Source organism: Pan troglodytes, chromosome 2 (genome assembly GCF_028858775.2).
Source record: "Pan troglodytes isolate AG18354 chromosome 2, NHGRI_mPanTro3-v2.0_pri, whole genome shotgun sequence".
Lineage (NCBI taxonomy): Eukaryota > Metazoa > Chordata > Mammalia > Primates > Hominidae > Pan > Pan troglodytes.
In genome coordinates this window covers 126090121-126105877 of record NC_086015.1, presented here as the reverse complement: position 1 = coordinate 126105877, position 15757 = coordinate 126090121, and the positions used below count along the sequence as shown (strand labels likewise).

The 15757-nt window shown below is 35.4% G+C and overlaps 1 protein-coding gene across 2 annotated transcripts in view; it reads right to left on the bottom strand.

Moving 5' to 3' along the window:
* The window catches only part of SLC49A4 (solute carrier family 49 member 4), a 97159-nt gene that overhangs the window by 49258 nt on the left and 32144 nt on the right, over positions 1-15757 (bottom strand). For both annotated transcript variants that reach the window (XR_010155323.1, XM_001167764.8), the window contains exon 4: positions 9441-9570. Coding sequence is in view for 1 of the 2 variants with exons in the window: in XM_001167764.8 (XP_001167764.2) it covers positions 9441-9570 (130 nt within the window). In the remaining variant the exon portion in view is untranslated. The remainder of the gene's footprint in view (positions 1-9440; positions 9571-15757) is intronic.

The following is a 15757-nucleotide window of genomic DNA, read 5'->3' as shown; positions in this document are numbered from 1 at the left end:
TCAGGAATTCCATGAGAGACTGGGGGTAATTACACTGGTAGGAAGGGAATGGGGCATGGCAGGCCCACAGAACTCCCCTGGAGAGCCCAAAGGTAGAAGCTGGCATTCATGCAGAGTAAGCAATAAAAGACAAAGGAATGTTAGGTACTGGTGAAAAGGACTCTTTATAGAGAAGGAAGACCTTATACTTTACGGTTTAAACAGAATGAAGAGTTTGACTCTAGGGTAATTAGAAGTAAACACAAGTCAAAGGGGTTGGGGGGACAATTTTAAGTTAACTGTTTTTCCTTGTCAGAACAATCCTGTACATAACTTCTTGGCTTAAAATCCTTCAGTGACTCATGATTTCCTACAGAATAGTCCAAAATTATTAGTACGTCATAATATGACCCCAATCTACCTGTCTACCCTTCTCTATTGCTATCTAACATCTGCAATCTTTTTTTTTTTTTTTTTTTTTTTTTTTTTGAGACGGAGTCTCGCTGTGTCTCCCAGGTTGGAGTGCAGTGGCGCGATCTCGGCTCACTGCAAGCTCCGCCTCCCAGGTTCATGCCATTCTCCTGCCTCAGCCTCCCAAGTAGCTGGGACTACAGGCGCCTGCCAACACGCCCGGCTAATTTTTTGTATTTTTAGTAGAAACGGGGTTTCACCGTGTTAGCCAAGATGGTCTCGAACATCTGCAATCTTGTACATAACTTCTTGGCTTAAAATCCTTCAGTGACTCATTTCCTAAAGAATAGTCCAAAATTATTAGTATGTCATAATATGATCCCAATCTACCTCTCTACCTTTCTCTATTGCTATCTAACATCTGCAGCTAGGTTTGCATGGAAAAAAATTTACTTAAGTGGCATTGTTTTTAAAAAACGATCATTTTAAACTGTCATCTTACAAATGTGTGCCACTAATCACAATTCAACCTAACAATTTTTTTACCTATTATGTGAAAGGCAATGTACTACGTGCTATAGAGAAGTGATTTTCAAAAACTTTTTACTGTACCCAGAGTAAGAAATTTATTTTTACTTTGTGACCTACCTATATGCAACATATATACTGAAACAAAAGTCTAAAAGAAGGTATCCTTATTACATGTGATGAAATAATATTTTCTATTCTATTTTATTCCATTCTATTTTGCTTAAGGAAAATGGCTGTCACCTCACTGAATTAGTTGGCTGTAAACCAAAGTTTGAAAAACAATATTACATAGCATTTGAAATGTGGCTGGTGCAACCAAGGAACTGAGTTTTTAATTTTATTTCATTTTAACTAATTTAAATCTAAATTTGAAGCAGAAGCAGTGAAAGTTACTTTTCCATTAAACGTAACTCTGGTAGGAGTACATTTTACTTTAACAGCTGCAACACTAAGATATTATTATAGTGTGCACGCTGGGGCATGTGTTGTCTCTAGTATTATCATCCATCACTGATATTGGCGTCAATGAATGGATTCAGTTCTAATTATTTTTTTCTACACACTGATGTGACATGTGACATTGTAATTTGTGTATTTGAATATTTCCTGTAGAAAGAAGAGACCAAAAGAGAAGACGGCATGTTGCAAACTTCACAATGAACAGCAATTACAATTTGCTACAGCAGAGCAAAATAAAATGTCTGCTGTGGAAAAAAAGTTTAGAATAATTAAGTGAATAATATTAAAAGACATTTTAGCAAACACAAACGTCAATTTTATAGACGTTTCTTTTCAGATCAAAAAAGAATCAAGAAAATTAGTTGCCTGAAATCAGAATTAAATGTCCAATGAACACTTAAATGATTTTTAACAGATCTGAACTAATAATTTGGCCAGCTATAAAACTGTTTGGATCCTTGTACAAAAAGAAAAGCATTTTAGATCAAGAGATGGTAAAGGAATTGTTTTTAGCTATGGAAATTTGTTAAAAATTACGAGGAAAAGAATAAAAATAGTATTCTACAGAAGTGTTAGATCTGCAATTAAGCCCCAAACAATGGCCTATAGAATGTAAGATCCTTTCTAACGATAGCAAATATCTGTTGATTCAAAATTTCAGAAACTAATTATTTATTTTTAATTTAGGATAAACAGTGCAATACAAGAGACATTGCTCAATGCATACTTTTTCAACTGTAAATTTAGTGATATCTGAAAATATTCCACTTAATTCTACTGGAAATCAAGTATTTCCAGTAAAAATTTAATGTCCAAATTGACATGTGCTTTAAGTGCAAAATATCCACTGAATATCAAAGATGTTATGAATAACATATCTCATTAATAAGTTTTAATATTGATTACATGTTAAAATAATGTTTTAGATATGCTTGGTTAAACAATATGCTACTAAAATTGATTTTACTCATTTCTTAGAACTAATTTTACTTATTAATTTTACTTATTTCTAATTAATTTTACTTATTTTTCCTGTTAAAATAAGATTATTAAAAATTTTCAAAGATTTTTATCCCAAATATACAAAAAATTAAAACAAATTTTTAAAAATTTCAATAGCTTTTGGGGTACAAATGATTTTTGGTTACAAGGATGAATTGGATAGCGGTGAAGTCTGAGATTTTGGTGCACCTGCCACCTGAGTAGTGTACAGTGTACCCAATATGGAGTTTGTTACCCTTCAGTCTCCGCCATCCTCTCCATTCTGAGTCTCCAAAGTCCACTATACCACTCTGTCTTTGCCTACCCTAAGCTTAGCTCCCACTTATAAGTCAGAACATACAGTGTTTGATTTTCCATTCCTGAGTTACTTCACTTAGAATAATGGCTTCCAGCTCCCTACAAGTTGATGTAAAAGCATTATTTTGTTCTTTTTTTACGGCTGAGTAGTATTCTATGGTGTATATATACTCATTTTCCCTTCCTACTCATTGGTCAATGGGCACTTAGGTTGGTTCCATATCTTTGGAATTGCAAATTGTGCTGGTATAAACATGTATGTGCATGTGCATACGTCTTTTTCATATAAAGACTTTTCTCCTTTGGGTAGACACCAGTAGTGGGATTGCTGGGTTGAATGGTAGATCTCCTTTTAGTTCTTTAAGGAATCTCCATACTGTTTTGCATAGAGGTGGTACTAACTCACATTCCTACCAGCAGTGTATAAGCATTCCCTTTTCACCACATCAATGTCAACATCTATTGTTTTTTGACTTTTTAATAATGGCTATTCTTGCAGGGGTAAGGTGGTATCTAATTGTGGTTTTAATGTGCATTTCCCTGATGATTAGTGATGTTGAGCATTTTTTCCTATGTTTGTTAGTGTTTGTATGTCTTCTTCTGAGAAATGTCTCCTGGTCATGACATTTGCCCACTTTTTGATGAGATTTTTTTTTTTCTTGCTGATCTGTTTGAGTTCCTTGTAGACTCTAGATATTAGTCTCCTGTCAGATACAGAGTTTGCAAATATTTTCGCCCATTCTGTGGGCTGTTTGTTTACTCTGATGATTACTTCTTTTGCTGTACAGAAACTTTTTGTTTAATTAGGTCCCATTTATTTATTTTTGTTTTTGTTGCATTTGCTTTTGGGGTATTAGTCATGAATTCTTTGCCTAGGCCAATGTCCAGAAGTGTTTCTCCAACATTATCTTCTAGAATTTTTATGGTTACAGATCTTATATTTAAGTCTTTGATCCATCTTGAGTTTATTTTTGTATAAGGTGAGAGACAGGGATCCAGTTTCATTCCTCTACTTGTGGCTTGCCAGTTTTCCCAGAACTATTTATTAAATAGGGTGTCCTTTCTCCAATTTATGTTTTTGTATGCTTTGTTGAAGATTAGTTGGTTGTATGTATTTGGCTTCATTTCTGATTTCTCTATTCTGTTCCATTGGACTGTTCCATTGACTACTTTTATACCAGTACCATGCTGTTTTAGTAACTATACCCTTGTAGTATAATTTGAAGTCAGGTAATGTGATGCCTCCAGATTTGTTCCTTTTGCTTAGGATTGCTTTGGCTATTTGGACTCTTTTTTGGTTACATATGAATTTTAGGATTTTTTTTTCTAATTCTATGAAAAGTGATGTTGCTATTTTGATAGTAACTGCACTGAATCTGTAGATTGCTTTGGGCAGTATGGTCATTTTCACAATATTGATTCTTCCAATCCATGAACATGGAATGTGTTTCCATTTTTTTGTGTCATCTATGATTTCTTTTTATTTTATTTTATTTTATTATTATTATACTTTAAGTTTTAGGGTACATGTGCACAATCTGCAGGTTTGTTACATATGTAAACATGTGCCATGTTGGTGTGCTGCACCCATTAACTCGTCATTTAGCATTAGGTATATCTCCTAATGCTATCCTTCCCCCCTCCCCCCACCCCACAACAGTCCCTGGTGTGTGATGTTCCCCTTCTTGTGTCCATGTGTTCTCATTGTTCAATTCCCACCTATGAGTGAGAACATGCGGTGTTTGGTTTTTTGTCCTTGCGACAGTTTGCTGAGAATGATGGTTTCCAGCTTCATCCATGTCCCTACAAAGGACATGAACTCATCATTTTTTATGGCTGCATAGTATTCCATGGTGTATATGTGCCACATTTTCTTAATCCAGTCTATCGTTGTTGGACATTTAGGTTGGTTCCAAGTCTTTGCTATTGTGAATATTGCCACCATAAACATACGTGTGCATGTCTTTATAGCAGCATGATTTATAATCCTTTGGGTATATACCCAGTAATGCGATGGCTGGGTCAAATGGTATTTCTAGGTCTAGATCCCTGAGGAATCACCACACTGACTTCCACAATGGTTGAACTAGTTTACAGTCCCACCAACAGTGTAAAAGTGTTCCTATTTCTCCACATCCTCTCCAGCACCTGTTGTTTCCTGACTTTTTAATGATCGCCATTCTAACTGGTGTGAGATGGTATCTCATTGTGGTTTTGATTTGCATTTCTCTGATGGCCAGTGATGATGAGCATTTTTTCATGTGTTTTTTGGCTGCATTAATGTCTTCTTTTGAGAAGTGTCTGTTCATATCCTTCGCCCACTTTTTGATGGGGTTGTTTTTTTCTTGTAAATTTGTTTGAGTTCATTGTAGATTCTGGATATTAGCCCTTTGTCAGATGAGTAGGTTGTGAAAATTTTCTCCCATTCTGTAGGTTGCCTGTTCACTCTGATGGTAGTTTCTTTTGCTGTGCAGAAGCTCTTTAATTAGATCCCATTTGTCAATTTTGGCTTTTCTTGCCATTGCTTTTGGTGTTTCAGACATGAAGTCCTTGCCCATGCCTATGTCCTGAATGGTATTGCCTAGGTTTTCTTCTAGGGTTTTTATGGTTTTAGGTCTAACGTTTAAGTCTTTAATCCATCTTGAATTAATTTTTGTATAAGGTGTAAGGAAGGGATCCAGTTTCAGCTTTCTACATATGGCTAGCCAGTTTTCCCAGCACCATTTATTAAATAGGGAATCCTTTCCCCATTGCTTGTTTTTGTCAGGTTTGTCAAAGATCAGATAGTTGTAGATATGCGGCATTATTTCTGAGGGCTCTGTTCTGTTCCATTGGTCTATATCTCTGTTTTGGTACCAGTACCATGCTGTTTTGGTTACTGTAGCCTTGTAGTATAGTTTGAAGTCAGGTCGCATGATGCCTCCAGCTTTGTTCTTTTGGCTTAGAATTGACTGGGCAATGCGGGCTCTTTTTTGGTTCCATATGAACTTTAAAGTAGTTTTTTCCAAGTCTGTGAAGAAAGTCATTGGTAGCTTGATGGGGATGGCATTGAATCTATAAATTACCTTGGGCAGCATGGCCATTTTCACGATATTGATTCTTCCAACCCATGAGCATGGAATGTTCTTCCATTTATTTGTATCCTCTTTTGTTTCACTGAGCAGTGGTTTGTAGCTCTCCTTGAAGAGGTCCTTCACATCCCTTGTAAGTTGGATTCCTAGGTATTTTATTCTCTTTGAAGCAATTGTGAGTGGGAGTTCACTCATGATTTGGCTCTGTTTGTCTGTTATTGGTGTATAAGAATGCTTGTGATTTTTGTACATTAATTTTGTATCCTGAGACTTTGCTGAAGTTGCTTATCAGCTTGAGGAGATTTTGGGCTGAGACGATGGGGTTTTCTAGATATACGATCATGTCATCTGCAAACAGGCACAATTTGACTTCCTCTTTTCCTAATTGAATATCCTTTATTTCCTTCTCCTGCCTGATTGCCCTGGCCAGAACTTCCAACACTATGTTGAATAGGAGTGGTGAAAGAGGGCATCCCTGTCTCGTGCCCATTTTCAAAGGGAATGCTCCTAGGACCAGATGGATTCACAGCCGAATTCTACCAGAGGTTCAGAGAGGAGCTGGTACCATTCCTTCTGAAACTATTCCAATCAATAGAAAAAGAGGGAATCCTCCCTAACTCATTTTATGAGGCCAGCATCATCCTGATACCAAAACCTGGCAGAGACACAACCAAAAAAGAGAATTTTAGACCAATATCCTTGATGAACATCGATGCAAAAATCCTCAATAAAATACTGGCAAACCGAATCCAGCAGCACATCAAAAAGCTTATCCACCATGATCAAGTGGGCTTCATCCCTGGGATGCAAGGCTGGTTCAACATATGCAAATCAATAAATGTAATCCAGCATATAAACAGAACCAAAGACAAAAACCACATGATTATCTCAATAGATGCAGAAAAGGCCTTTGACAAAACTCAACAATCCTTCATGCTAAAAACTCTGAATAAATTAGGTATTGATGGAACATATCTCAAAATAGTAAGAGCTATCTTTGACAAACCCACAGCCAATATCACACTGAATGGGCATCTATGATTTCTTTCAGCAGTGTTTTGTAGTTATTGTAGAGATATTTCACCTTCTTGGTTAAGAATATTCTTAGGTATTTTAATTTTTTGCAGCTATTGTAAAGAGGATTGAGTTATTCATTTGATTCTTGCCTTTCTCGTTGTTGGTGTAGAGCAGTGCTACTGATTTGTGTACACTGATTTTGTAACCTGAGAGTTTACTGAATTCATTTATCAAATCTAGGAGTCTTTTGGAAGAGTCTTTAGGGTTTTTTAAGTATATGATCATATCATTGGCAAACAGTGATCATTTGACTTCCTCTTTTTCCAATTTGGATGCCCTTTATTTCTTTCAGTTGCCTGACTGTTCTGGCTAGGACTTCTAGTACTTTCGAACTGAAGTGGTGAATGTGGGCATCCTTGTCTTGTTCCAGTTCTCAGGGGAAATACTTTCAAGTTTTCCCATTCAGTATGATGTTGGCTGTGCGTTTGTCATATACAGCTTTTATTTTGAAGTATGTCCCTTCTATGCCTAGTTTGTTGAGGGTTTTTTTTTTTATCATAAAGAGATGCTACTGAATGCTTTTTCTGCATCTATTATGATCATACTGTTTTTGTTGTTAATTCTGTTTATGTCATATATCACATTTGACTTGCGTATTTTAAACAATCTCTGGTATGAAACCCACTTGATCATGGTGTATTATCTTTCTGATGTGCTGTTGGATTCAGTAAGCTAGTGTTTTTATTAAGGATTTTTGTATCTATGATCATCAAGGCTATTGGCCTGTAGTTTTCTTTTTTGTTATGTCTTTTTCCGGTTTTGGTATCAGGGTGACACTGGCTTCATAGAATGAGTTAGGGAGGAGTCCCTCTTTCTCAATCTGGTTTTGGTATCAGGGTGATGGCTTCATAAAATGAGTTAGGGAGGATTCCTGCTTTCTCAATCTTTTGGAATAGTTTCAGTAGGATTCGTATAAATTCTTCTTTGAAAGTCTGGTAGAATTCAACTGTGAATCCATCTGGCCAATCTGACCATGACCTTTTCTTGGTTGGCAATTTTTAAGTTACTGAATCAATCTCACGGCTCATTATTGGTCTGTTCAGGGTTTCTATTTCTTCCTGATTTAATCTAGGAGGGTTGTATGTTTCCAGAAGTTTATCCATTTCCCCTAGATTTTCTAGTTTGTGTCCATAGAGGTGTTCATAGTAGTCCTGAATGATCTTTTGTATTTCTGTGGTATTGACTGTAACGTCTCCATTTTCATTTTTAATTGAGCTTAACTGAATCTTCTTTTCTTGGTTAATCTAGCTAATGGGGTATCAATTTTGTTTATCTTTTCAAATAGCCAACTTTTTGTTTTATTGATCTTTTGTATTTTTTGTTTCAATTTTATTTAGTTCTGCTCTGATCTTTGTTTTTTCTTTTTTTCTGCTGGCTTTGGTTTTGGTTTGTTATTGTTTCTCTAGTTTCTTGAGGTGTGACATTAGGTTATCAATTTGTAATCTTTCAGACTTTTTGATATAGGCATTTAGTGCTATAAACTTTCCTCTTAGCGCTGCTTTTGCTGTATCCCAGAAGTTTTAATAACTTACATCACTATTACGGTTCATGTTAAAGAATTTAATTTTCATCTTGATTTCATTGTTAACCCAAAAATCATTCAGGAGCAGATTGTTTAATTTCCGTGTGTTTGTACAGTTTTGAGGGTTCCTTTTGGAGTTGATTTCTAGTTTTATTCCACTGTGGTCACAGAAGATACTTGATATGATTTTGATTTATAAAAATTTATTGAAGACTATCAGAAAATGTAAGATTACTTATGTGGCTTGCATTTTATTCCTACTGGACAGTATTACTGCAGCAGATGTAAAGACATAGATACTGCTTCTTGACCACAAGAAACTTACTATCTGGGGAGAGGAACCCAAGAAAAGAAAGAACCAATTTAGAGAGAGTTGTTGAAGAATCAATAAAAACTCATAACAACTACCTGTGAAAAAATTTCAAATGACAAAGTCTAGAGGTCCAACTGCAAATCATAATCAATAGTGGTGTTTTATATATCCCAAGAATTAAATTCAGTACTGGGCATTTGAGCCTTCAAGAGTAGAGTTTAATCTAACTATACTTAAGTTATACCAATAAAATTAAATAATATATTTGGTTTCTTAAAGTATGATCCTACTGCTCGTACAGAAAATGATTTCAGGTGATATGTGAATAATATTATTTATTTTATTCACTTTGTATTGACTACCACCTGCTTATTTTAATATGCCTTAACAAATACATAATAAATTAAAATAATGTGCATATTAGGAAAAGTATAACACATAGAATTCATGATTTCACAGACATTATTGTATGATATGGGATTCTTTAAAAAAGAAAATTATTTAAGAAAAATAAAATATTTGATTTTTAAAACATTAAGCAAATAATAGTATAGGTGATATGTAGAGAAGGCAAAAATTATAGAAGTTTTTGTTTTTGGTGATTTTTCAAGATAGATTTCTGGTAGGAAATCTAAAATATTCAATTAGTATTTTATCAATTACTTACAACCTAATTAATAGGTTGCTGAAAAATTACTATCTTAAATTATTTTTTAAAAATCTGAAGTTACCTTGAAGGTGTCAGTCAAAGCCATCCAGTGACTCTCAGTATATTTACCTTAATAATCTACAAACGCTTCTCCGATAACTCAGCCGCTGGCTAGCTGCAGCAACACTGGGAGGAAGAGGAGGTCGGGGTGGGAAATAAGCTAGTGTTGCAGAAAATATTAAGCAGACAACTCCAAATTCTGAAAGAAAAAAAATAGGTAAAATGTTAACCAGGAAACACAAAAAGTTGAAGACTTCAAGTATTTATTTGTTTTTTGAAACAGGGTCTCACTCCGTCACCCAGGCTGGAATGCAGTGGCATGAACATGGCTCACTACAGACTTGACCTCCTGGGCTCAAGTGATCCTCCTGCCTCAGCCTCCCAAGTAGCTGGGACCATAGATGCATGCCACCATACCAGGCTAATTTTTATTTTTTATTTTTGTAGAGATAGGGTCTCACCATGTTGTCCAGGCTGGTCTCGAACTCCTGAGCTCAAGTGATGTTCAAGCCATTCTCCTGCCTCAGTCTCCCAAAATGCTGGAATTACAGGTGTGGGCCACCATGCCCGGCCTCTCAGGTATTTATTTATCTAACAAATATTTACTAAGTATCAACTGAGTCTGAGACATATAGAGATAAGCAAAATATAGTATCTAGCCAAGATTGCTCAGTCTAGTAAAAACAAAATTGAATATATAAAAATATAAATTTCAACAAGTAATTGGTAAAGAGGTTATACTAACAATGATGTATATGCTGATACTATGGCACACAGATAAAAAGACTGAGGAAGTAAACAAATGTTGTCTTATGGAGAAAACATTAAAAGCCAACAGTACCTTACTATAAAAGAGATTGTGAAACAGGTCTAGGATGATTGTCTAATAAGTGTGGCACTCAGAAAAAAAAAACTGGTAAGAAATAACAGGATAGGAGGTTTGTTTGATTCATAATAGGATAGTCTGATGCATTGTATAAGACAGACCCAATTTACAGACTGTATGGAAAATGTGAACAAGAAAGCATCCAAAAATAAGAGACCAAGAGACAGGGAATAGAATTTAAACACGAGACTAGCTAATGCAGAGTATTAAACAATCAGAAGTAAAATGAATACCCAAACAATCTTAATTTCTCCCCATTATAGAAGGGAAGGTTCTAGCATCCCAATCTTTCCCTCTATAATTCTGGCACTTGGAAGTTCCAGCTTTTGATAACTGTGTCCAATTTTGTAGAAAAGCACAGCCCTAGTAGAAAAGTCAGGAAACTTGGAATATAGACTTGTCTATGCCATTAATTAGCTTATAATTTGAACAAATCCCTTAATCTTTCTAGGCCAATAAACAGACTGAATTTAGTGATTTCTAGAGGTCCTTTCAGTTGGATAATTTTAATTCTAGGGCTATATTCTTAGCAAAAAAGGACAACATTCCTATAAGACAATTAACCACAGATAATTCTGTTTAATTCAGTTAGAAATTTAAAGATTCCTATTTTTTTAAACACAAGATAGTTAGCAGATTCCTTTTTTTTCTTTCTTTTTTTTTTGGTGTTTTCAGTCTGTTAAGTCTTTGTCAATCTAAGGAGCAACAAGAAGTTAATGAACTGTTCTAATTTAGAGTTATTTTAATTATTAGTAATACTGAATGAGCACCTAAAATATGCATATTGGCCACCTGTATGTCTTGCATGATTGCCTTATTCATATTCTTTGACCATCTCCTGGCATTTTTGTAAACAACTTCACTGAGATATAATTCACATGACATACAATGCACACATTTAAAGTGCACAATCTAGTGGTTTTTCATTTACCAGCAGAATTGTACAATCATAACCACAATCAATTTTAGAATTTTTTCAACAACCCAAAAAGAAACTCTGTACCCATTACTCTCAATCTCCCAGCCCTAGGCAACCTCTGATCTACTTTTAGTCCCTATAGATTTGAGTATTATGGACATTTCCTATAAATGGAATCATATAATATGTGGTCTTTTATGACTGGCTTCTTTCACTTTGCATAATGTTCTCAAGGGTCATTCATGTTGGAGTATGTATCAGTACTTTAGTATTTTTTATTGTCAAATAATATTCCATTGCACAGATATATCACATTTTGTTCATCCACTTATCAGTAGATAGACATCTGGGTTGTTTCCACTTTTTCGCTATTATAAATAATGCTCATGTATACATTTTTACATGGGTGTATGTTTTCATTTCACTTGGATATATATCTAGAAATGTAATTTCTGGATTGTATGGTAATCTTTGTTTAACATTTTGAGGAACTGTGAAACTGTTTCCAAAGCGGCTACACCATTTTATATTCCCACATATGGGAATGTATGAGGGTTCTAATTTCTCCACTTTCTTGCCAGTACTTTATTATTTTCCATTTTATTGATTCTAGCAATCCTACTGGGTGTGAAGTGTATCTTACCATGGTTTTGATTTGCATTTCCCTAATGACTAATGACACTGAGTATCTTTCATGTGTTCGATGAACATTTGTGTATTTTCTTGGGAGAAATGTGTTTGAGTCCTTTACCCACTTCTTAATGGCGTTGTCTTTCTGTTGTTGAGTTGTAAGAATGCTTTATATAATCTGAATATAAGTCCCTTATCAGATATATGATTTGCAATTATTTTCTCCCATTCTGTGGACTGTCTTTTTCACTCTCTGGGTTCTTTGAAGCACAAAAGTTTTAAATTGTGATGAAGTCTAATTTATCTTTTTTCCTTTGTCACTGGTGCTTTTGGTGTCTTTTATAAAAAGGCTTCACCTAATCCAAGGTCATAAAGATTTACTTGTTAGTTTTCTTCCAAGAGTTTTATAGTTTTAGCTCTTACATTTAGGTTTGAGTTAACAACGGGGTTCAAATTCATTCTTTTGAATTTGGATATTCAGTTATTCCTGTACCATTTACTGAAAAGACTTTTTCCCTTATTATCTTGGGACCCTTCTGAAAAATCAATTAACCATAAATGTAATGGCGTTTCTAGGCAGTATCACTTTTTTAGAATCTCATTTCTATTCTACTGATTTATATGCCTATCCTTATGCCAGTACTATGCTATCTTATAGCTTTGCAATAAGTTTTGTAGTTGAGAAGTCTGAGTTCTCCAATTTTGTTCCTTTTCAAGATTGTTTTGGATATTGCTGGTCCTTTGCATTTCCATGTAAATTTCAGGATCGCCTTGTCGATTTCTGCAACAAAGGCAGCTGGGATTTTTAAAGGGATTGCACTACATTTGCAGATAAACTTGGGGATATCTTCACAATATTAAACCTCCCAACATGAACATGGAATGCCTTTCCATTTATTTAGGTCTTTTTAAATTTCTTTCAACAGTGGTAGTCTTCAGATTATAAGTTCTGCACTTCATTTGTTAAGTTTATTCCTAAATCTTTTATTCTTTTTGATGCTATTGCAAATTGGATTGCATGTTAAGATTGTTCATTGCCAATATATAGACAATTGATTTTTACATATTAATCTTGTACCATAAAACTTTGCTAAAATCTTTTTTTAGATCTAATAGTTTTTAGTGAACTCCAGAGAATTTTCTGTATTCAAGATCACATCATTTTCAACAGAGATATTCTTTACTACTTCCCTTACAATCTGGATAGCTTCTGCTTTTCTTGTTCAGTGATACTGCCTAGAACCTCCAGCACAGTTTTAAAAAGGCATGGAAAAATGGACATCCTTGTTTTGTTCATAACCCTAGAAGTGAAATGTGATGTTACCTGCAGGTTTTTTGTTTGTTTGTTTGTCACCCAGGCTGGAGTGCAGTGGTGTGATCTTGGCTCACATTATAACCTCTGCCTCCCAGGCTCAAACGATTCTCGTGCCTCAGCCTCCCAAGTAACTGGGATTACAGGCATGTGCCATCATGTCCGGCCATTTTTTTTTTTTAGTAGAGATGGGGTTTTGCTATGTTGGCCAGGCTGGTCTCAGACTTCTGGCCTCAAGTGATCCTCCCTTGTCGGCCTCCCAAAGTGCTGGGATTACAGGCACAAGCCACTGTGCCAGGCCTCTTGTGGGTTTCCAACAGACGCTTTTTATTAGGTTGAGAGAGTTCCTGTCTATTCCTAATTCATTGATTGTTTCCAGTTCATTGAAAGGGTGTTGGATTTGTCAAATGCTTTTTCTTCATCTTTTAAGATGATCATGTTTTTTCCCTTTTATCTGCTGATATGATACATTCCATAAATTGAGTTTTGAATGTTAAACCAACCTTGCATTGCTGGAATAAATCCCATTTAGTCATGGTATATCATCTGTTTTATGATATATGTTGCTGGAATCAGTTTGCTAGTATTTTGTTTAGGACTTTTGTGTTTATACTCATCTGAGATTTGGATCTGTAGTTTACTTTTCTTATGTTACCTTTGTCGGGAATAATTTAAGAATCTCTAACTTTTTAAAATGACAATTCTAGTACAGTATTTTGAATAGAATGAAGTCATGGGACAGTCTTTCAGAAAGGCAGATTGGCAAACATGAAAGCAATGAAGAAGTAACTGGGAAGCTTTGAGCAGGGGCTTCTGCTTGACTGCATGAGAACCATGAGCTGCATGTACTGCATTAACATATGCTTAACAGTGCTTAACATCATGTAAAAAATACAATCATTGCTTAGGTTTTCAATAAAAATAATAACATGACCAAAATAAAGTTTAAAACTTATGTTTCACCTGCGTTCAGTTTTATTTACTCATTTTTACATTTTTATTTTTTCTTTAAAAGGAATAAGTTGTGTAAAGGAGGTGAAATGCTTTATATACTGCTGCTACCCTTGCTTTCAGTTTTAATCCTTCTAAACCATATTTTGAAATGTAAATGTCATCAAATAACTCTCTGACATACAGTTCTTCAGAGTGTGGCCTTTGCCTACAATGTGGTGAACCTTAAACCCTTCAGGCCTGCTTAGAAGGTTTGTGTGGGGCTTGCCTTCCTCTCTAGCTTCACCTACTAGTACTCTCACTAGATCTAAGCCACTCTGGGCTTGAACGTACCAGGGTGTCTCCCTTCACTGGACTTCTCCTTTAAGCTTCCTCTCTACAGTGTAATCTTCCTGCCTACTGTATTTAACCATCGTTCTCTCATTCCTCAGGCTCTGATTTAGAAGCTGCATCTCCAGGAAGCTCTACTTTACCTCCAAAATCTGGGTTAGGTGCTCCTTCTCCGAGCTCTCAGAGCAATTGTAGGCCTTTGGTTTATAATACTCCCTGCTCTATTTTACAATTGTTTACCTGTCTGTACCATTCAGGACACTGTAAGTTCTGTTACACCAGGAACCATGCCTATCTCAGTGACTCACATAGTGACAGATACATAGGCGTTCAAAACATGTTTGTGAAATTGATAAGTGAACAAAAAAGTTAAAACAAGGTTCAGTATAATTGGGTCCCTTATCATTCCAGTCTCATTTTCTGCCACTTGTTGCCCATACCCAAACACAAACATTTACACCACTCCAGCCATACTCAATTACTTGCAGTTCCCTAGACATACTGAGCTCTCTCATACCTTCCCTGCCTTTGCAGTTACTGTTCCCTCTGTATGGAATACACTAACCACTCAAACACTTGGTGAACTCCTACAAAATTCTTAACTTTAATTATTACATTCTTGTTGAAGCCTTTCCTGCCCCCTCAACTTCCCTACAAACCCAGGCAGGCAAGTTAGGTCTCCCAACCTCTGTATATCTCTACTTGTATTATAATTGTCTCATCGTTGATCTTACCAATTCCTAGTGCTTAGCACAGTGCTTGGCATATAGTAAACATCTACAAAAAGTGTTCTGAATGCAGAGGAAATAACAAACAGGGATATAGAGAGAGGGGCTATATCTACGAAAATCCGTAGGAGACTATACTATAAGAGTGGACCAGGGCTTGACTCTAGAAATAAAATAATTCAAAGAATATTTTAGAAAGGTCAGTATCCCTGATAACAGACTAAACATACAGAGAGTAGGAAATGAGGATAAACTGTAGATGATCAAGGTAAATAAGGTTACAGAACATGGCTAATAATGGAGAAACTACAAGGGAGAAAACGGGCTTAACATCTACCAACAGATAGATGTTTAACAAAAGGTTATTGTCAGTCATGACGTTTTATATCCTGATAAGATATCTAGAGAGGACATAGAAAATGTGTTATACAGTACTTAACCGTAAATAGATGAAAAGACTAAAATTAAGAAATACCCCTCCATGTGGCAATAATAAATTTAAAATTTAACTTCCTAGGAAGAGTGTTCAGTTTTAATTAAGCATCTCTATATCATATGACAAGGAATGCACAGTGCACGTAAATTTACATATTAGTCCTCTCAAGTATTTCATATGAAGGTATCTGTTAT